Below are 23,569 nucleotides of genomic sequence, written 5' to 3' on the forward strand. Positions count from 1 at the left end.
AATACTTTTGTTTATTTACCAACTTCCAAAGCAAAATCTGGGCATTTTAACAATCAAAATCATCCTTTCACAGCTCCTGTTGGCACCAAAGACATTTCACGTTCTCTTCATGAATCCTAAATCTTGCACGTGCATGTATGATATTCGTGCAGAAGCACTGAAAGGGAATAATTAGAAACATCTGTTTACATTTACCAGGAGTAGATATTAGAGGAATTAAAATAAGCATAACCATCACACAATAGCTTAAATAAACTGAAATATGAGAATGTCTGAATACTGTGACAGGGCTGAATTTCTGTATAAATACGCCACTATGGGAATATACTATATGATATAAAAAGATCCTTCATGAAATGATATAAATAGCAAGCACAGTTAACGTATACTGAGTATTCTGAAATATTCATTTCTATTCTTAATTTACTGAATAGCTCATCAGTTTGGTGTTTGAAGGTAACAGCACATGCTTGGTTGATTGCCACAGTTATTTATAGCATCAGGACCTGGAAGGAGGCAGGACATAGGTGCTCGGAAGGAGTCCGCAGACACCTGTGCTGCAGCACCGTCTGAAATCTGTGGTACTAGAGCCTTGACCCATGTCTTTCTATGGTCATGTCAGCTCTTGCTATGGAGTTGATGGGTTTTGTTCAGATCTGCTTGAAGTGGTTTGCAGTAAGACTGTATTGGCATCCACTAGAATCTGAGAAGTGAGTGGAAAGATTGTGTTCTTGCATCTCTCCCAGCACAGACTCTCCTCTCCACAGCAGCACATGGTGGGGGCTGTACACATGCCTGCATTTCAGTACATATGCATCCTCTCTAAATATAGACCATTGATGTTAGGAGATAGAGCTTCCTGATTTTAATGAAGCTAAAAGGTTCTGTATAATTTCAAGTCAAACTAGTGATCAGAATATGAACTCCTGGTGTAAAGACTAATTGCATGAAAAATAAGAATCGCAAATGAAGCTTTTAAAAAATACCAGTGCTGGACCTTACCTCCAGCAATTCTGATCCATTGCAGCTAGGGCGGGCCCTGGAATTGGACTGGGGAATAAGGAAAGAGAGAGAATAATGATGACAAAGGCACTACCAAGTAGAGCTGACAAGAGAGCAGGTGGGTACAGAATCAGTGCTCCAGGGCACACCTGGCTTGCAGATAAAAATGAGGAGGCATCAGCTAAGATATTGTTACCCATGTTAGGAATGAATGAGATCACCTGTAAGAGAGGGAGAAGGAAAGGACCGGAGGGAAACCTGAGGCAGTTGATCATTCAGAAGAGGTGGGAGGAGCCAGGAGCTCTGAGCAGAACAGCCAGTGGAGTAGAAAGGCCAGAAGAACGAGTGTCTCCAGGAGAATGAGCGTTCAGCTATGCTGCAAGCTGCCTAGATATTGAGCCAGATGAGGACAAAAGAGTGTCTTCTGGAGGTTGTTGCGTGACCTTTCTGGGACCAGGCCGGAGATGGAAGCAAGCCTTAGGTGGATTGATGAGGGGATAGGGACTTCTGTGTCCACAATATGGTTGAGTAGAAATTCTAAAGAACTCTCAGTATAAAACCTTTAGAAATAGTGAAGAAATCATAATAAACATCACTTAAATATTATCACTTAATTCACAGGAAAATAAGAGAAAACCCCAAGAGCCACAAGGGTCATTTGCCCTCTATAACCAAGTGACTTGGTGTTAATGGCCAGGCAGAAGTGGGACACTAGACTAAGGAACTCCACAAAGCAGAAAGTTAAAATCGAGTCTTCATAGAGTTGGCACACTCAAGGGCTGCATAGCTGTTGAAAAGGAGTTCTAGAAAATAATTCCCCAGCCATCAAAGGGAGATGATAAGGAAATGTGTCTGTCTTACCTGGGCTTTAGGTGGCATGGAAAACTTCTGCCCCAAGAATTTGTATTACATGCCTGTACTAATCTGGATTTGGGGTTTGATTTACAACTGCAGAGAAATTTTTATTGGAAAAGATCCAAGGTTATCAAGGAATCTAGAATACCTGGTGAAAACACATGCAGAATTTTTATGAAGGGACATGCCAGCAACCCAGGTTACATAGAACTTTTGCTCACAGTTCAGCAAATGTTTCTGAAACTCCTATTGTGTGCTAGGCACTGTCCTTGCGCTGTGCTGGGAAGACATCAGTGAAGAAACAGGTGTAAGTTCCTGTACTTAGGCAGCTTGCATTCTAGCATGGGAGAAAGGAAATAAACAGAAGAGATAAAGGCAAAAAATAAATATATTATCTAGAATACGATGAGGGTTAACAGGATGGAAGGGTGCAGGGGATGAAGGTTGCCATTGTCAGGAAAGGCTCACTGAAAAGGTGAATTTGAGTAAAGACGTGACTAAGGTGAGGAAGTCAGCCAGAAGGTTATTTGAGGAAAGAGAGTTCAGTCAGAAGAAACAACTAATGCAAAGGGCCCAAGGTAGCAGAATGTCTGGGTTGTTTGAGGGAAACCTAAGAGGGTATAGTTGCTGAAATGAAATTAGCAAAGGGGACAGTAGCAGGAGATGAGGACAGAGAGGTGGTAAGTGGGCCAGAGCATGTCTACTTTGGCTTTACTTTTTCAGTGAAATAAGGAGCCACTGTATGGTTTTAAACACAGGAGCAAATGATCTGACTTAAATTGTAAAAAATATTCTGGATGCTGCATTGAGAACAGGACCATGGGAGAAGAAGGATGCAAGGAACCTGTTAGGAGGCTGCTGTAGTACATAGGGGAAGAAAAATGACCAGGTGGTAACCATAGCAATGATGAGAAGTGGCCAAACCATAGTGTGTTTTTAATATGGAGTCAACAGAATTTCATATGGATTGGTGTAGAATGTGAGAGAAGAGATGAACCAAAAATGATTGATTTTGATGTAACTATAAGGGTGGCATACCATCAAGTGAATTCCTAAGACTGTAAGAGGATTCATTTTGAGGGTAATGTTAGCAGTTCAATCTGGATGTGTTGAGCTGATTCTGGAATTTGACTTAAAAATTGTGTTGGACATAAAATTTGGGAATTCTAAGCATATAGATAGAATGTAAAGCCATGAAGCTAGACGAGATGACTACAGAAGTGATAGCAGATAGAGAAGAGTAGGGACCGAGGTTTGGTTGAGTGAATGAGTAGATGGTGGGACAGAATGAGGAGTCCTAGGGTGCTCTAGCATTAAGAAGAAAAGGAAGAATTGGAGGGAGAAGCAAAGACGATGGGCCAGTTGGGTAGGAGGAAAAGCAAGAAAATGTGTGTTGAGAACAGTGATGGGTCTGGGATTTTACTCACAGTTTCATGGATGCTGGAAGAAGACACAAATCTCGTGGATCAGATACAAAAGGTAGTTTACTACTTTCAACTAGGGCCAGCTACATAATTTATGGGGCCGAGTGTATAATGATAGTACAAGATTCTTTGTTCAAAAAGCAAGAATAAAGTAGCTTTCCTCTCCTATCTAAAGGTTAGCACTTGTGTTTCTCCATCCTTGGTCATTGTGCTTGCTCAAATGTATGAAAACATGCATCATGATTTCTTTCTGGCTACCTAGACTTTGATTATAGTATCCCAGAGGATGGGACTGTTTCATGTAATTCCATGCAGAGATGTCCATCCAAATATTTCTGCTGAAATTTATAACAATTCAGAAAAAAATAAATATCAAACCAATATTTTTCAGTTATATGAAGTGTAATATTGTTAATATTGTGATTTGTCTAATAGTAATATCCTAATCAGTTCTGGGTAGAAACCAGAAATAGACATAATCTCAGAAATGAATGGGCTTGTGTCTAAAAATAACACATCTTCTTAGAAACTGAAAGTACTTTAAAATGTGTGGCATCACTAATCCACATGATTTGTCTTTGAGAAGAGGAAATCCACTATTAACTCCTGATATAGAGCACAGATATAAAATCAAAGGGCATTTGAATTCTCACAGTATAAGTGTATAGGAAGGCTTCTTGGTTTAAAAAGGAAATATTAATTCTTTATTTTATAACAGATAAGTGCCCTTCTTTCTGTTGAAACCTTTTTTTTTTTTTTTTTGCCTTCTCTGCTCTCTTGAAGGTATACAGAGAGAAGTAATTTCAAGTGATGTTCAGTTGAGCAAATCTAATAATGTGACCTATATAAACTATGTAACTAACCCAAGAGATAACCATCACTATTTAAAGACATAGAATTCTTAACCTCTTAGTCATCTGCAGGCACCATGCTCAAGCAAGGGGAGAGCACAGAGGCTAGATAAATGCCACACAGTCAGAATATGGACAAATCACTTGCAAGTCTCCAAGTATAACATTCTCCCAGTTGTTTAAGTAGTTTTTAAATATAGAGATATTGAGAGTGCCTTGCACAAGCAATAAGGCTGATTCTCACAGCCGGTTCTTGGAGCATCTTGGGATGGATGACATATTTAGGAGTCTTTGCATCCTCTTTTGGAAGTCTATTAATCAAAGATAGTTGCCTGAAAATAAAGCTATATATCTGGTTATCACACACGCATAGGTTGCAGATTTCATGTATAAAATTCCCTGAACATTCTGGTGTCTTTAGTGAGTATTATTCATATAAATACTCATTTAAAATAAAGGAGAATATGCAATGACTCCCCAGTTTACACGCACATTCCAAAAGTTCATTCATACAGTGATTGTGCTAAGTTGGAACATCTGTTCTCATGTAGAGTGTGAGACATCTTGTATATTCTTCTGTTTAGCTCATAATATATTTGAGGTGTGGTGTTGGATCAGCATACTCCAGACACCATGGGTAAGTGTTCTTCCGGGTTGCAATGTGGGAGTCTAGGAGTTCATCTCTAATCCATTGTCATGGGACATCGGTGGAAACACTCCCAGCCCTTGTGCTGCTGCTGATGACTCATGCTCCAGTTCTAATATGGAAGGTATTTAGGAAATTGGATCAATGGAACCCAGTGATGAATGAATGTTGAATGTAGGATGAGAGAGAAAGAAGGGGTTGGTATACAGCCTCTGTTTTTCGTTTGGTTGAGTGAGTAGATGATGGTACAGAACGGGGAACAGATTTGGGGTAGAAATGAATTAATTTTAGACATATTGAGCTTGGGTTGCATGTGGGACATCTGGATGGAAAGGTTCAGATGCAGCTGGGTTCATCTACAGAAATGTTGGGAAAGTACAATGGGCCAGAGACATTGATGGAGGAACAAAGACCTGGAGGCTGGAGTCAGGAATGGGAAAGGAGAGGATGCTCCTCTCTCCTGGCTCCATGGTGCCCAGTTTGGGAGCATAAGTAACCTCCCCTAAAAAAGACTATAGTAGGGCCACCGATTTACAAATAAAGGAGACTATGGAGGGGGCAACGTGAAAATGTTCTTTATACAGAGAGGTCAATATACTGTAAAATAAAGTTTTCCCCATTTTAAAATGGGGAGAGGTGGGTGAGAGGTGAGCCTTGGAGCTCCTGCAGGTCAGGTTGGCCACAGCAGGTCATGCCTGGCAGGATGGCTGGTTTTGTTTTTGTTTTTATTAGTGCTATTGCTATTTTACAAATTTGTGTCTAATTTTAATTTGTAATTTCAAAGAAGAAGAAATGTTTCATGAAAAATCTAGTGACCTGGTACAATTCAGGGAACAGGCTGTGTCTGTTCCATTTGGACATTGACTGGGAGACAGAACTTGGGATTTTAAAAGCAAAGAGAGAAGCTGGCTTCAGATGGTGCTGAGAATTCTGCACTAACATATTAGGCTGAGTGTTTTTTACCGGCATCTTAAAATGATAGAGCACACTTTTCTTTGAAGTTTGGTGTGTACTTGGCATGGAGCAGTGGGCTGGGGGTGCAATTGTTAATGAGGATTACTTTTCATTGGGTGCTGGTGGATTCTTTCAGGGGTGACTGGCCCTGCTCTAGGATCAGCAAAGAGAATGTAGAATTTTCCAAATGCCGGTTATGAGTCAAGCACTGTGTTAAGTATTATTAACCCGATTAATTGTTAGAGCACTTTTGTAAAATGGGCATTTCTAGTTTCATTATTCCACAAGTGTTTGCTGAGGCTCTGAGTGATTAGGTAACTTTCTAAGGTAAGGTCTGGGGCAAGGAAGCCAACCCGGTGGTCTGAGGCATCCTGCTCCACTTCCCCCTGCAAACCAGCCCCTGCTGGAGAGTTTATCTAGCCAAGGACGTCTCTCTTACATCTTCCAGGTTCTTGGTGGCTTAGGTTGACTTCTCCATTTCTTCTGATACTATGTTTTTCTGTTTTTTTCTTGTCCTTTGAATGTAAGTCATTCTGCTTTTCAAATTTACTGGACTCCAGAAAAATATCTTATTTTTAATTTAATTTTTTTTATTGCAGTAATATTGGATTATAACATTATATAGCTTTCAGATGTACATCGTAATATATTTCGGTCTGTGTAGATTACATTATATTCACCACCCAAAAACTAATTATAGTCCATCACCTCACATGTGAACCTAATGACCCCTTTTACCCTCCCCCCTCCCCCCTTCCCTATGGGAACCACCATCTAATCTCCATTGCTATGTGTTTGTTTGTCGTTGTTTTTATCTTCTACTTATGAGTGAGATCATACGGTATTTGAATATGTCCCTCTGACTTATTTCACTTAGCATAATACCCTCAAGGTCCATCCATGTTGTCACAAATGGCAGGATTTCATCATTTCTTATGGCTGAGTAGTATTCCATTGTGTATATATACCACATCTTCTTTAGCCATTCATCCCTTGATGGGCATGTAGGTTGCTTCCAAGTCTTGGCTATTGTGAATAATGCTGCAATGAACATAGAGGTGCATGTATCTTTATCCATTTGTGTTTTCAAGTTCTTTGGATAAATACCCAGCAGTGGGATAGCTGGATCATATGGTAGATTTATTCTTAATTTTCTGAGGATACTGCATACTGCCTTCCATAGTGGCTACACCAGTTTACACTCCGACCAGCAGTGTACGAGGGTTCCCTTCTCTCCACATCCTCTCCAACAGTTGCTGTTTCCTGTCCTGTTAAGTATAACCATTCTGACCTGAGTGAGGTGATATCTCATTGTAGTTTTGATTTGCGTTTCCCTGATAGCTAACGATATGAGCATCATTTCATATGCCTTTTGGCCGTCCCTATATCTTCTTTGGAGAAATATCTGTCCAGATCTTTTGCCCATTTTTTAATTGGATTGTTGGTTTTTCTGTTGTTGAGATGTATAAGTTCTTTGTATATTTTGGATGTTAACCCCTTATCTGATACCTGGTTTGCAAATATCTTCTCCCAGTTGTTAGATTGTCCTTTCATTTTGTTGATGGCTTCCTTTGCTGTGCAGAAGCTTTTTAGTCTGATGTAGTCCCATTTGTTCATTTTTTTTTTAAATATTGGCACCTGGGGTAACAACTGTTGCCAATCTTTTTTTTTTTTTCTGCTTTATCTCCCAAAACTCCCCCTGTACACAACTGTATATCTTAATTGCATGTCCTTCTAGTTGTGGGATGTGGGACGCTGCCTCAACGTGGCCTGACAAGTGGTGCCATGTCCGCGCCTGGGATCCGAACCCTGGGCTGCCGCAGCAGAGTGCGCGAACTTAACCACTCGGCCACGGAGCTGGCCCCCATTTTTTCTTTTATTCCCCTTGCCCGGAGAGACATGGCACTTGAAAATATGCTGCTAAGACTGATGTCAAAGAGCGTACTGCCTATGTTTTCTTCTAGAAGTTTCATGGTTTCGGGTCTTACATTCAAGACTTTAATCCATTTTGAGTTGATTTTTGTTCATGGTGTAAGATAATGCTCTACTTTCATTCTTTCACATGTGCCTGTCCAGTTTTCCCAACACCATTTATTGAAGAGACTCTTTTTTCTCCATTGTATGCTCTTGGCTCCTTTGCCGAATATGAGCTGTCCTTAAATGTGCGGGTTTATTTCTGGGATCTCAATTCTGTTCCATTGATCTGTGTGTCTGTTTTTGTGCCAGTCCCATGCTGTTTTCGTTACTATGTCTTTGTAGTATATTTTTAAATCAGGGAGTGTGATACCTCCAGTTTTATTCTTGTTTCTCAGAAATCCTTTGGCTATTCTGGGTCTTTTGATGTTCCATATAAATTTTAGGATTCTTTGTTCTATTTCTGTGAAAAATGTTGTTGGAACTTTGATAGAGATTGCATTGAATCTACAGATTGCTTTAGGAAGTATGGACATTTTATGTTAATTCTTCCAATCCAAGAGCATAGAATATCTTTCCATTTCTTTGTGTCTTCTTCAGTTTCTTTCAACAATGTTTTATAGTTTTAGGTGTACAGGTCTTTTACTTTTTTGGTTAAGTTTATTCCTAGGTATTTTATTCTTTGTGTTGCAATTGTAAATGGGATTGTATTTTTAATTTGTCTGTCTGCTACTACGTTGTTAGTGTATAGAAACACAACCGATTTTTGTATGTTGATTTTGTATCCTGCAACTTTGGCTGTATTCCCTTATTGTTTCTAAAAGTTTTTTAGTGGATTCTTTAGGGTTTTCTAGATATAAAATCATGTCATCTGTGAAGAGTGACAATTTCACTTCTTCTTTTCCAATATGGGTCCCATTTATTTCTTTTTCTTGCCTGATTGCTCTGGCTAGGACTTCCAATAGTATGTTAAATAAGAGTGGTGACAGTGGGCATCCTTGTCTGGTTTTTGTTCCTAGAGGGATAGCTTTCAATTTTTCTCTGTTGACAATCATATTTGCTGTGTGTTTGTCATATATGGCCCTTATTATTTAGAGGTGTCTTCCTTCTATATCCATTTTATTTAGAGTTTTTATCATAAATGGATGATGCATCTTGTTAAATGCTTTCACTGCATCTACTGAAATAATCTTGTGATTTTTATTCTTCATTTTGTTAATGTGGTGTATGACGTTGATAGATTTGCAGATGTTGAACCATCCCTGCATCCATGTAATGAAACCCACCTGATTATGATGTATGATCTTTTTAATTTGCTAGTATTTGCTAGTATTGATTTGCTAGTGTTTGTTGGATAATTTCTGCACAGATGTTCATCAGTGATATTGGCCTGTAATTTTCTTTTTTTGTGTTGTCCTTGTCGAGTTTTGGTATCAAGATAACGTTGGCTTCGTAGAATGAGTTAGGATGCCTCCCCTCCTCTTCAGTTTTTTGGAAGAGTTTGAGAAGGATAGGTATTAAGTCTTCTTTGAATGTATGGTAGAATTCACCAGGGAAGCCATGTGGTCCTGGACTTTTATTTTTTGGGAGGTTGCTGATTGTTGTTTCTATCTCCTTACTGGTGACTGGTCTATTCAAATTCTCTACTTCTTCTTGGTCCAGTTTTGGAAGGTTGTATGTTTCTAAGAATTTATCCGTTTCTTCTAGATTATCCAATTTGTTGGCATATAGCTTTTCATAGTATTCTCTTATTATCTTTTGTATTTCTGAGGTGTTTGTTGTAATTTCTTCTCTTTCATTTCTGGTTTTATTTATTTGAGCCTTCCTTCTTTTTCTCTTGGTGAGTCTAGCTAAGAGTTTGTCAATTTTGTTTATCTTTTCCAAGTATCAGCTCTTGGTTTCATTAATGTTTTCTATTGTACTTTTAGCCTCTATTTCATTTATTTCTGCTCTGAGTTTTATTATTTCCCTCCTGCTGCTGATTTTGGGCTTTGTGTGTTCTTCTTTTTCCAATACCTTTAGATCCACTGTTAGATTGTCTGTTTGGAAATTTTTCTTGTTTGTTGAGGTAGGCCTGAATTTCTATAAACGTCCCTCCTAGACCCGCTTTTGGTGTATCCCATAGATTTTGGCATGTCGTATTTTCATTTGTCTCCAGGAATGTTTTGATTTCTCCTTTGATTCCTTCATTGGCCCAATTGTTGTTCAGTAGCATTTTGTTTAATCTCCACATTTTTGTGGCTTTTCTGGTTTTCTTCGTGTCATTGATTTCTAGCTGCATACTGTTGTGGTCACAAAAGATGCAGGGTATTATTTAGATTTTCTGAAATTTATTGAGACTTGTTTTGTGGCCTAATATGTGATCAATCCTGGAGAATGTTCCATGAGTATTTGAAAAGAATCTGTGTTCTGTGGTTTTTGGATGGAATGTTCTATGTATGTCTACTAAGTCCATCTGGTCAAATGTGTTGTTTATGGCCAGTGTTTCCCTATTGATCTTCTGTTTGGATGATCTATCTATTGATGTAAGTGGAGTGTTAAAGTCCCCTACTACTATTGTGTTACCGTCTATTTCTCCTTTTATGTCTATTAATAATTACTTTATATATTTAGGTGTTCTTATGTGGGGTGCATAGAGATTTACAAGTATTATATCTTGTTGTTGGATTTTTCCCTTTACCAATATGTAGTGCCCATCTTTGTCTCTTGTTACAGTTTTTGTTTTAAAGTCTCTTTTGTCTGATATAAGTATTGCTACCCCTATTTCCTTTTCTTTGCCATTTGCTTGCAATATCTTTTTCTATCCTTTCACTTTCAGTTCGTGAGTTTCTTTAGTCTGAAGTGTGTCTCTTGTATGTAGCATAAACATGGGTCTTGTTTTTTTATCCAATTGGCCACCCTATGCCTTTTGATTGGAGCATTTAGTCTATTGACATTTAAGGTAGCTATTGATAAATATGTATTTATTGCCATTTTGTTACCTTTTTGGGGGGGTGTTTTAGTAGTTCCTCCCTGTTCCTTTCTTTTTCTCTTACTTTCCTCCCTTGTAGTTTGATGGCTTTCTTTAGTATTACGTTTGATTTCTTTTGTCGTACTTATTTGTTTTCTCATTATAGGTTTCTGATTTTTGGTTACCATGAGGATCCTATATAATATTCTATGTATGTAACAGTTTATATTGAGTTGATAGACTCTTTAGCTTGACCTCTTTCTAAATGCTCTAATTTTTCACTCCCTTCCTCCCACATTTTATGTTTTTGAAATCATATCTAATCTCTTATTTTGTGTGTGTCTATCCATTATCCTCTTATCATTGAAATAGGTTATTTTAGTATTTTTGTCTTTTAACCTTCATACTATCTTCACAGGTGGTTGATCTGCTACCTTTACTATATTTTTACCTTTACCAGTGATTTTATTGCCTGGTTTTTTTTGGGGTGGATTATTTTTTTAAATAATTTTTTTATCCCTATTTGTGGTCATTCCTTTCCCACTTAAACAAGTCCCTTCAGCATTTCTTGTACAACTGGTTTATTGGTGATAAACTCCTTTAATTTTTGTTTGTCTGGGAAGCTCTTTATCTCTCCTTCCATTCTGAATGATAACCTTGATGGATAGAGTATTCTCCACTGAAGGTTTTTTTTCCATTTAGCACTTTAAATATGTCATGCCATTCTCTTCTCACCTGTAGGGTTTCAGCTGAGAAGTCCACTGATAGCCTTATGGGCTTTCCTTTGTATGTCACTTGTTGTCTTTCTCTTGCAGTTTTTAGGATTCTCTCTTTATCTTTAATTGTGGACATTTTAATTATAATCTGTCTTGGTTTGGGCCTCTTTGAGCTTATCTTGTTTGGAGCTCTCTGTGCTTCCTGTACTTGGATGTCTGTTTCCTTCCTTAGGTTAGGAAAATTTTTAACTATTATTTCTTCAAATAAATTTTCTGCCCCTTTATCTCTCTCTTCTCCTTCCGGGACACCTATGATACGAATGTTAGTGCACTTGATATTGTCCCAGAGTTCCCTTAGACTGTTCTCATTCTGTCTATTTCATTTTTCTTTTTTCTGTTCAGGTTCGTTGATTTCCTCTAGTCTTTCTTCCAGCTTTCTCATCCATTCTTATGTATCATCTACTCTGCTATTGAGTCCCTCTAGTGAATTTTTCATTTCCAGTATTGTATTCTTCATTTCTGATTGGTTGTTTTTTATATTTTCCAGTTCTTTGTTGATGAGCTCACTGTGTTCACCCAGTGTTCTCCCAATATCTGTGAGCATCCTTATGAGTTTTTGTTTGAACTCTTTGTTGTGTAGGTCACTTATTTCTGTTTCATTTAGTCCTTTTTTCTGGGGTTTTGTCCTGTTCCCTTGCTTGGAATCTATCTTTTGTCTCCTCATTCTGCCTCTGTCTGTGTGCTTATATCTATGTATTAAGTGAATTGGCTACATCTCGTGATCTTGGAGAAGTGGTCTTATGTGAGAGATGCCTTTTGAGGCCCAGCAGGGTGCTTCCCTCTTGTCCCCAGTCCAAATGATCCAGGAGTGACCCCTGTGTGAGTTACTTGTGTCCTTCTGCTGTGTCAGGGTCGCTCTTAATGCAGATACCCAGGGAGTCTAGTCTTTCCTTCCCTGGCCAGCTGTTTGTAAATCCAGTTCTGGAAGTATCAGCACCATTGGCTACAAGGTCTAACAGCACACTCTTGTTGCTGTTTTCCTCTTAATTGGGTACGTAACCAGAGTAGCTGGTTGCTAGGCTCAGGGGCTTACAGTTGCAATAGGCGTCAGGCCTACAAGGCTGTTGTGAGTTCTCTTAGGAGTGCAGCTGAGTGGAGATGGCCCTAGGTACATGAGCACTCAATCTTTTCATGTTTTGGATGGTGGGGCCAATCCTTTCTATGGTTATTTGTGAAGCACAGGTCTTCTGCCACTAATAGGCCTCACCCTCCACCATACTACACACACTGTCAAGACAATCCTGCTCTGTGCATGCTTCCCAACCCCCTGGAGCATACCGCGATGCCCCACTGCAGAACCACCCACCTCTCCACCAATGCCCCCCACAGTTCACTTGGTCCTTACACAGGTTTTGCCCCACAGAGGCAGACACACTTGCCTGCCTATAGAAGATCAAGGTACCCAGTCAGTGCAGGCTGACAAGTAGCCTGCGGGCTTGCTGTTAGGTGGGGCCAGTCCCTAGGGCAGGTTGCCTGCTCTGGCTGAACTGGATTTAATCTGTGCTCTCATGGGTGCAGCAGAGCCCTGGGCTAACAGTCCTAGGGAAGAATTTCAATGACGTCTACCAGGCTCTGTGTCTGCATGCCTGGACTAGGTCACAATGGCCACCAGCAATGTCTCAGTTTCCGGAGAGGTTGCTCCTCTCACCAAGATGCACCCAGAGCCCACCATGTGAGTCTCTTTAACCCAAAGGTCTGTCAGCCTTCTCTCTGATGATTTTAGGTTGCTGAGTTGGGTGAGTTTGTATGTGGTCCCTTTAAGACCCGGGTCTTTTTGGCTTTTGTCCAATAGCTTTTCTGGGAGTATTCCCCACTGCAGTTAATAGCCAGTGAAGCCAGACAGTAAGACCATTGTCTCAGTTGTGCTGAGTATGAAGGATGCTTATAGCAGTATTGGGCTCCAGCTCAGGACCTCACTCCTCCAGGGAGGCTGCATACCTGAGGGTGGCTCCCACCTGGCCAGCTGAGAAACTCTGCTGCTCCTGAACGAGGCTTTTTTTCTCTCCAGAAGGAATTTCTGCCTCTTCTGCCTTAGTCAGGGCTGTCCCTTGTTCTGGGGGTTCTTTTTATCCAGTTTTCAGTTTTCTATCCAGGGTAATTTTTCCGAAAATAGTTGTAACCCGATTGTGTTCATGGGAGGAGATGAGTTCAGAGTCTGCTTATGCCACCATCTTGGTGAGATCTTCCAGAAAAATATCTTTGGTATCTTTTCATACATGAAAAGAAAAGCATATTTTCAAAATAACATATATCTTATGCCAGTTTTTCAGATGGCTTTAGAGCATTGGGGAACTAACTGTTTTCATCAGCTGTTTCAGATTTCATACAGAAGTGACTAGTTCATCTTCTGAATACATTTAGCATTTAGGTGGATGAATCACAATATAGACCTCAAGACTTTCGGCAGATATAACAGCAATAAGCAGACCAGAACATCTCAGCAACCTTCCTCCCTATTCACACACCAGCTTCCTCTCCTGCCAGCCTCAGACTTAGTAGATATACCTTAAATATACACTTCTTTTTCATTATTGTACACTTCTTGACTCCTTCTTTGTGCCCTCCACCATGCTAAGGACTTCAGAATGTGTGGCAGGCAGTCTTCCCAGATAAGTTCAGTGGGCCTAGGACCATGAAATGGCTCACCAACCTTTGTCCAGCCAACAGGAGGCAGATCTGAGACTTGGGCATGTTTGATTCCAAAGCTCCTTCTCTTATTCACTTTAATTTTTGTTGTTGTTCCCCTTTATGTTTACGCCCAAGATTGTGAGCTCCTTAAACAAATGATGTGTTCCTTATCTCTGTGTCCCCAACATCCAGCATGGTTCTTGGCCTATGGTAGATACTCAATGAATGCATGAAGCAAGAGAGAGGGAGGAAGAGAGGGGACAAGTGAGAGGTGGGTCATGCTTTGTTATGAAAGATCACCATGTAGATTCAACAAATGGAAACCTAGATATCATCAAAGTTTGTTTTGGGAGGAAAGATGGATGCAATGTTGGATACTCATTTTTAGTCCATTAAAAGGAATGGATTAGAAGTGCCAACATTCCCCCAGCCGAATTTTAGTTGCAGAAATGCCTGCAAAAGAAGCCTCCACCACCTGGGACTTAAGTAAGCTTTAGAAATATTTTCCTTCTTCTTTGACCTGAGAACAACTTACCTGTGAGGTTTTGTATCATAAACTTGATGAACCAGATGCAAATGCAGGTGTCCTGTGGCTTTCACAGCTGCGGTTAAATATTGAAATTTAGTTCGGAGATTGCATGTCTTTCTCAGGGTTAGTAGATTGTTTCTTCATGTCTTATGCTGAGGAAATACAGTTAGTTACTGAATTGAAGAATAATGAGCAGTATTTCCACTTGCACGTATGTGTTCTTGTAATTTTAATGTGATAAATGCCAGAGATTTCCACAAGCAGGAAGAAACTTTGTTGTTTATCTCTTAATGCAATTTATTTGAGCTGCTTGAATTATACACCTAAAGTTGGGCTAAGGTTGTATTTTGTTACTTTGCTATTTTTACTACTGTTGGTATATTGTCAGGAGATTTTGAAAGGGTAGTCACCTATGTATAAATGCTTGGCTGGTGAATGGCTCCTGTTCAAGAATGCTTGCTCCCTGGATCCCCCAGTTGGGGCTTCTCCCAGAGATATGAGTGTTAGCACCCCTTTCCTAACCCCCCAGAAAGCCTGCCCACCATCACCTTTTCCTGCCTACCCACTACTGCCTCAGCCCACTGGCTTCAAACCACTGGACCCTGGACTGGGCTGGTGTCTTAGTTACTCAGGAGCTCTGGCTTCTGACCTTTGCATGAAATGGAGTTTTGTAATCTGTTGTAAAACCTAACAACCCTAGTGTCTTATTTTTTCCAATGAAATAAAAATATGCAAATTCTAAACAAATGACTTATAAGCTTGTGGACCACCAACCAATAGTATTTGCCCTCACTTTGTGAAGGCAATGTGAAGCATGTAGGAATATTCATCTCAGTGGACTTTAGTGTTTCATGATGATTGATCTGATATGCACATACACACAAGCAGAGAGAGAGGGTGGACAGGGCCCATGACTTCATTAGATTATCAGAGGGCTTTATGATCCCTGAAAGAAACCCAGAGGAATAAATAGCCTTTTAATTAAATGGTTTTGTTTGTAATGTTCTTTTTTTTTTTATAAGGAAGATTGTCCCTGAGCTAACATCCTGTGCCAATCTTCCTCTATTTTATATGTGGGATGCCACCACAGCATGGCTTAATAAGCAGTGTATAGGTCCATGCCTGGGATCCAAACCAACAAATCCTGGGCCATGGAAGCAGAACACATGGACTTAACCACTGGTCCACTTTTTAAGAGGAATGCTTTGCTTTGAATACAATTCTTACTTTAGTATTTCTTCATGCTGATCCTAAGTTCCTCATAAACCTTTTATGAGACAGAGAAAGAGAAAACAAGAGAGATTCAAGGCAATTAAAAATCTAGTGATTTGGGTAAGCTACCATAGTTCAAAACAACTGTAATTAAATAACTCACATTTATATATCATACCCCAGAGAGTTCTAGTTCTCAGTGAACTGGAGAATTCTGGATAAGGATACATTTGGATTTTCCTCCTCATGACCTATTCTCGCTCCACTGAATTCCATAACCCAGGGCTGCAGTGTCCACTGGAATCTGCTGTGGCATAAACCAGAGATGCTGGAGGTTTTCCTTGTTTGGACAACTATCTCAGTTACAGATGAACCTGGTAGGGCAGAGGCTGCGAGATTCTCAGCAGGTGTCCTGGGTCTGGGTCCACACACACACCTCAGGCCATTTGTGACTGGAGATAAGTCTCCACCACTGGACACGTGGCTGGAGTAACCCAGGAGCCCAAGGATAATTGCTCACCATTGGCTTCCAGTTGAGGATTCAGAGGTGTACTCTTGAGTGAATGGAGCATCTGAGGTGGTAGCAGGTGCTGGGCAGCTGAGAGGGCTGAGGGCCAGGAAATGAATGCCTTTACTTAGGGTCTCCGAAGTATCTGGTTCCAGCCCCATTCAGGGTTGGATCTGCACCTAAACCAGAAGCTGAATGTTCTCATGGCACCCAGGGCTGTCGAGATGCGTGCTAACACAATGGATCTGAGTCAGTATTCATGCACACACACCCAATGTGTCAATTAATTAATTTATAGGAGGGATATTTTATAAATCCCCTTAGTACTGCAAATCTCAACCCTCACTCAAAGCACAGTCTTCCACAATCAAGTGATTGATCAAATTATCACCAGAGGGAGCTTTCTGAAGAATTTGGGGCAGTGTTAGGAGGGGAGCTTATCTCCCTCAACCTGTGGGTCCCACCAACAACAGGAGATTCTGTTCTCCTGGACACAGGGGCTGTCACTGCAGCCCCACTGGCAGCTGTTTCCATAAGCCCTGGTGTCTAGGCTGGTATCCTCTCCTCCTCCTGCCGACACACTCTGTCTAGATGTGCTGATAGAGCTGGTCGTGCCACAACCAGGAATCAGTGCCAGGAGAGAGCCTGCCTCTGCCTAGTGTGTGCCCATCTGATTAGGCCCACCCTCCAGGGCCAGGTTCCTACTCCTCCCAGACTCCTGCTTCTCCCACACCCCACTTCTTCTGGCACCTTCTTCCTCTCTGAGTTCCTCACTAAGCCCAGCTCCTCCCTATTCCTCCACGCCCACCAACCCCTAGTATCCCGTTCCCCCCCAGAACTCTGCTTCTCCTGGACTCATGCTTCTCCCCATATTCTCCCTGAGTCCCACCTCTCTGTGATGCCTGGCTGCTCACTACTCCCCACTGCTGCAGGATGTCTGCTTCTCCCTGCAGTCAGCTCCTCCCTACTTCTGCACCCGGCACCATGCCCTGCTCCTCCCAAATGTCTCTCCAGGAGCTTTAGTCTCCCCTGCAAAGGGTGGAGGTGGGAAAGGAGGCGACAGTCACGACTTCCTCTTATCCTGGTGGAGGCTCTTGGTGTCTTAGGGAGTTGTGTGCCCAGTGTATCAGAAGATATTGCTCCCTGTACCCGGGGGGATTACACCCCTAGAAAGAAAAGATGAAAGTCAGGGTCCCGGTGAGCTCAGCAAAGCCCCAGTGAGTGGAGATGCCATTACTCGCCATCGCCATCAAACGACTCACTACTATTATCAGGTTCTAATCCCCATGATCCTCAGAGCTCCTGAAAATACTTTGAGAAATGCCATTTCAGGAATTCTGCGATGTCCTCTTTCCTTCCCTCAGCTGCACCAGGTTTGGGGGTGACCACCCCAGGAAGAAGGCAAGGAAGGGTCCTGACAGCCCTGTGGAGTCACCCTTTTCTCTGCCTCTTCTTCCCATGTACAATCTTGGGGCTGGCCAAAGAGCAGAGCTCACCAACCACATTATTGGATGGCTGGGCTGTTTCTGTGAAGAATATCTGCTGTTTGTGTTCTTTTGGCATCTACTGCCACCTACCCAGCCCCTTAGCCACCAGCAGGAGCTCCAGCAGCCAGAGGCCTGCTTGCTATTCTTTGAGATGCTCTACCCACCTCAGCCATGTCTTATCTCCCTGCTCTTTTTCATGCTGACAAGTTTCCACCTAGACATCACCTGAGTCCACCAGGAGCCTTAAGATTAAAGACCAAAAGCTTAACTCTCCATCTACATCTCATGTTCCAAGAGGGTTTCAGGGTCCCCCACCGTCCACTGCTAGCCCACTGCAACCAAGATCTCTGTGAATTCCTGGAGCTTTTACAGCCTCAAAGGCTCTCCTTTTTCTGAAAACAGGTTCAAAATTCCAACTCCAGCAGACTCTCTATCCCAGACAAATTGCATCTCTTCATGGCTGTGGTCTTTGGCCCAGGCCACATCACTCCAAATGTGAAAACCAGCAACTTTTCTAGGACCCCCTGAAGAAAACAAACTTTCACAAGAGTCTGGGAGGAGTGGGAACCTGGCCCTGGATGGTGGGCCTAATCAGATGGGCACAATCAGCACATCTAGACAGAGTGAGTCGGCAGGAGGAGGAGAGGATACCAGCCTAGACACCAGGGCTTATGGAAACAGCTGCCAGTGGGGCTGCAGTGACAGCCCCTGTGTCCAGGAGAACAGAATCTCCTGTTGGTGGAGCCCCACAGGTTGAGGGAGATAAGCTCCCCTCCTAACACTGCCCCAAATTCTTCAGAAAGCTCCCTCTGGTGATAATTTGATCAATCACTTGATTGTGGAAGACTGTGCTTTGAGTGAGGGTTGAGATTTGCAGTACTAAGGGGATTTATAAAATATCCCTCCTATAAATTAATTAATTGACACATTGGGTGTGTGTGCATGAATACTGACTCAGATCCATTGTGTTAGCATGCATCTCAACAGCCCTGGGTGCCCTGAGAACCTTCAGCTTCTGGTTTAGGTGCAGAATGGGGCTGGTCTACATAGTAGCTAGGCTAAATGTCTGCAAGGATGGGGGCCTTTGGTTGTGCCAGAGTTCTTATTACTCTTCCTCAAAAGTTACCTTACCTTACATAACCTGATTCTCTGCTCTCCAAAGTAGCTTTGCAAATCATCACCCACCAAGCTCATTTCTTCGTGTTATTCAGAACCTTTAGCTCCCTGTCCCTCAGAGCTTGAGGTTGAAGCTGCACCCTGGAGGGAGGCAGCTTCAGCTTCAAATCTCACTTCTCACAGTTACTTGGGCTTAATGGGGAATGTAGGGTAGGGGCAGGGGCAAATTGCTTGAGCTCTCTAAGTTTTTCTTCATGTATTGGGGATAATAATGAGGATACTAAACATCCCTGATTTATATTTAAATGAGATGATACTAGCATGAGGCATGGCACATGCCGAGGGATCAGAACATGCTTACTGCTGCTGCTGTTATTGTGTGCAGTGCTCACCACTGCATATCTCAAGAGTAGCACCATGGCTCCCTGAGCAGTAGAATCTTCCATTAGCTGGGCCCCAACTGCACAAGAGAGCAGAGGGAGGCTTGGACCTGCCCACCATCCCCTTCCTTTGTGTGCTGGTCTCTGCAGGGGAAAGAAGTGGATATTGACTAGTGTCCCACTCATATCATAACTGGTGCTATAGAAGGCACAGCTACTGCAACAGGTTTGGATTTAACTTGTACTTTTCTTTCTCCCTCTGTTACCTAAGCCCTCTGCCCACCCCAATCCACTAAGTCACCTCAGCAAACACCCAAGACCAAAATGGAGAGGTGCTGCTGATGATGTGAAGAGTAGCATAACCCACAATGAGACCCTATCCGAGCTTTCAGACTGTGAGTGACAGCTGGGTTCCCAGGACAAACTAACACATTTCCCCCATTCTCATGGCACCCCATGTGAGCGCCAGTTGGAAGGGAGATGGGAGATGAGTGCTAGACTTCACGACTCAGGCGTGGGATGCAGGCTTAGAAATCAAAGAAAGAAACAAATGAAACTCTTCTATTTCAATAAGAATGTAATTTGGAGGGTGATATTTAAATTGAAAATCCTTGGCTGCTACCACCAATTTATTTCCATCTTTAATGCCACCAGAACTTTGCATATTTCAGTTAAAATGCATCCCCTACATTAACCAAAGTTAATGATAACTAGGGTGTTGATTATGCACATTCTGGGTCCATTCACATCCTGAGGTTCTACATCAAACCTAATATCTGTGAACTTTTCAGGACTTCCCTAACCACCACCCCCTTTCCTCCTGTTCTGCCTTATCACCCACCAACAAGCGCTCTCCATTCATCGTCCCTCTTACCCATTGAACTCACCATTGCAAAACTGATCTCTGTCACACATAGCCTTGTGTTTTCAGTCTAGGTTTTATGATTATTTAAGTACAGCAGGGCCAACAGATCAGGAGACAGGTGCCATTGAAAAGATAGTTTGTTACTCACAGACTGCAAGAGGAGGGAGCACACCATGCCACGTGGTGGGGTGCAAGCGCAGAACCACCAGGGTCACAGGGAGAGAAAGGAGAAACTGTGGGCAGGAATCTTTAATGTGGTTTCCATGGGAAGGGATGGGCAAGGCAGGATAAGTTGTTTTGAATTATTAGAGTTGGCCCTGGAGCCTAGACTGTCCCTAGCTGCTCGGTGCCTGGACATGGGGTGAGGTACTGGGCTGCAGTGTGAGAGCCCAGCAAAGAAGGGTATTGGGGAGGTGGGCTCTGGATTGGTTGGTTTCCACTTGCAAAGCTCTGTCTAGAACTTGACAGAGTTCTTTGCTATCCCTAGGAATTGGCTACCCCTGCAGGGAGAGAGAACAGTTCCTCCAGGGTCAGCCAGGGCCCAGAGGTTAAAGCATGAGAAAACGAGATAGAAGACATAGTCAATACATCTGGTTATATCACTCAATACTTGGAAACCTTAAGCGGCTTTCATTGGCTGTGGAGCTGGCATTCAAGTTTTTCCACCTCTGGTCACTGCACGGGGTCTAGTCTTGCCCGCCACTCTAGCTTTGCCCACTTGCATCCCAAGTTCCAGCAAAACTGCACTCCTCAGGGTTTCCCATCAACACAGTAAAACCAGGATCCCTCTGTGATGTTTCATGCCCTCTACCTGATATCTAGCTAACCAAGGCCTCTCTTCAAGGCCACTTGCAACTTGCCACTTGAGAATCTTTAATGGGTGGTGGTATGGGATGGGTTACACAAGTAATGGTAGGCACAGAGCTCTGCCCACGGAAGCACCTGCAAAAAAATCCCTGTGTTTCTTCTCTTCCACTCAAACGCTACCTTTCCTTCAAGTTGCAGATAAAACTTCTCTAAGACTCCCTAGCCCATTTGAATTTTCTTGCTTCCCCACTCTTCTGATTTTTTATGGGTTTTACAGCTTAAAACTTATATTGTTTACAGTTGTGTAATATGTATTGGTTTTGTCACCTCCTTGCCTCTGACCCCACCAAGCATCCAGATGTGCCCTTTGTCATTGCAGAGGCCTCTTCACTTCACCACTCTTGAGAGCAGTAATAAACAGGCATTGCTGGATTAGCGAGCACCAAGAACTGCTCTGTGAGGCAGCAGAACAAACACTGGTCGGGTTGTCAGAAGACCTGTGTCTAGGATGGGTTCTTCAACCGCTTTGCCATCCTGCATCTGTTGCCCACAAAGCGAGGGTGTTTGCAGACAGGATCTGCAAGTTTGTGGACTCAGAAGCCCCAGTGTGTAAGAGCAGTGAATTTTCCTTCCCTTATTGGAGAGTTTATCTACTCATCTTTGGATTTTCAGTTTGGATCCTTTCTGTAGTGGGGTTCAGAATGCCGCATGCATATTACCAAATTTTCAGACTTGATTGTTCTAGACTTGGATAGCGATTGGCAAAAAGAATAAAAATTAAAAATTAGAATTTCCATGCTTAGCCTCTGATGTGTTGTTTTTTTCCACTTTGTTATTGCACTAACTACTTTACAAACAAAAACAAAATCAGAGCTGTAGGATCATCTGCCTAGATATTTACTTATTTTGTTGACAAGACTATGGAGGCTGCGCTGTGGTCCATCTCCCTGCTCTCACATCTGGCTTTAGCTTCAGGCTCCCATTTTCCCCAGATGAATATGTCATCTCAAGGTCATGATATGGCCCGTTAGTGTAGAAATGGCCATGGCCATTTGTAAGAGAAAGAAAATGTGACAGACAAAGCATAGAGACCTCCTTAGGGAAACGTCCTCCATAGGACGTTGCGTCTCCAATGGATGTTTATGGAAGCTTTGTATTTACAGCCTCATGGAGGGCAGCAGGAGAGGAAGGTGGCTTATGTTGCAGAGGGAGAGTTTGCAGAGACAGCTTGTCTGTTGTGGGTGGTTAAGGTACATGTCTGCTTGGAGGGTGGTGGAGGATCTAGTGGAGAACTTAGGTTCCATGCCAGCAGCCTGATTTTTCAATGAGATTTTTTTTTTTTTTGCCTTTATTTCTATGTGGTTATATCTTAGATGCCAATTTGTCTAGTCTGGTTCTTACCTAAATAAACCAGGATTTATATACCTTACATACACCTATTAAACCTGGTATTTACACTTAAAAGAAAGCAACCACTACTTCCCACCCTCCCTGAAAATGTCATCTGTTTCCTAGATTCCAACTTGAATTTGGCCAATGGTAGAGGAAATATGCCTGTGGATGAGCACAAACTAATTTTTTTTCTCTTCTTTTTTCCCCTCAGGATTACACCTTAACCATGTATTTTCAACAATATTGGAGAGATAAAAGGCTCGCCTATTCTGGGATCCCTCTCAACCTTACACTTGACAATCGAGTGGCTGACCAGCTATGGGTGCCTGACACATATTTCTTAAATGACAAAAAGTCATTTGTGCATGGAGTGACAGTGAAAAACCGCATGATCCGCCTTCACCCTGATGGGACGGTGCTGTACGGCCTCAGGTCTGTCTGCCTCTTAAGGACCAATTTTGCAGTTGCATGGTGCATGGGCATTGAATTTCTCACTTGACATGATTATAGGAAGTGAGGCCATATCCTCAGATTAATTAGAAGTCATTCATGAAACACTTTGAGCTTCGCAGGAAAAAAAATCTAATAAATACAAGATTTGGGGCATTACTGTTGCTATAAATAGTCCTCAAGCAAGTGAAAAAAATGCTCCTTGGATTGATTTTATATAATTGGGTTGCCATATCTAAGAACACAGATTCCCTACGGATGGATTTCCCATATCATAGCCATGAAGGCCTGTAATTAATATTACCCTGACACTGCAGAGGCTTTCAGTAAAGTTTTCCAAAAGCTGTTTGCAGAGTTGGAAAAAACATCTGTTATGCCAATATAGAGTATAGCCTCCATGGAGCTTTATGAGATGGTGCTGCCAATATTTATGGGAATGACTAAATGTGAGGCTTCCTGATGAGAATCATCTCTCATCAGGTATCATAATGAAATCACTTGAATCGGGAAATCAGGCTGCTGTCTTGAATCCTGAGGAAGCCTTGGGCTTCCTCGGTTACCCTGCTAATCTCCAGACCTTCCCATGATGCTCTGCTACTGCTGGTGGTTAATTGTTGTGAATATCACCCTTGCTAAATGGTACTCTTAAAAATCTTCTGTCTCTTGCCTGGATTTTTGTTTTGTTTTAGAGTAATTGTGTGTGTGTGTGTGTGTGTGTGTGTGTGCATCTTTCTTTATCTCCAGTGCCCTTGAGGCCTTCTAGGAGTGGCACACAGTTTTGAATGGGACATAGGTGGTTACCTTGGAGAAAAGATTTGTCTCA

General features: G+C 42.0%; 1 protein-coding gene across 1 annotated transcript in view; it reads left to right on the forward strand.

Moving 5' to 3' along the window:
• The window catches only part of GABRB3 (gamma-aminobutyric acid type A receptor subunit beta3), a 217,735-nt gene that overhangs the window by 137,272 nt on the left and 56,894 nt on the right, over positions 1 to 23,569 (forward strand). Inside the window, exon 4 of the mRNA XM_046654857.1 lies at positions 22,508 to 22,728. Coding sequence (XP_046510813.1) covers positions 22,508 to 22,728 — 221 coding nt within the window. The remainder of the gene's footprint in view (positions 1 to 22,507; positions 22,729 to 23,569) is intronic.

This window comes from Equus quagga, chromosome 2, assembly GCF_021613505.1.
Source record: "Equus quagga isolate Etosha38 chromosome 2, UCLA_HA_Equagga_1.0, whole genome shotgun sequence".
Taxonomy (NCBI): domain Eukaryota; kingdom Metazoa; phylum Chordata; class Mammalia; order Perissodactyla; family Equidae; genus Equus; species Equus quagga.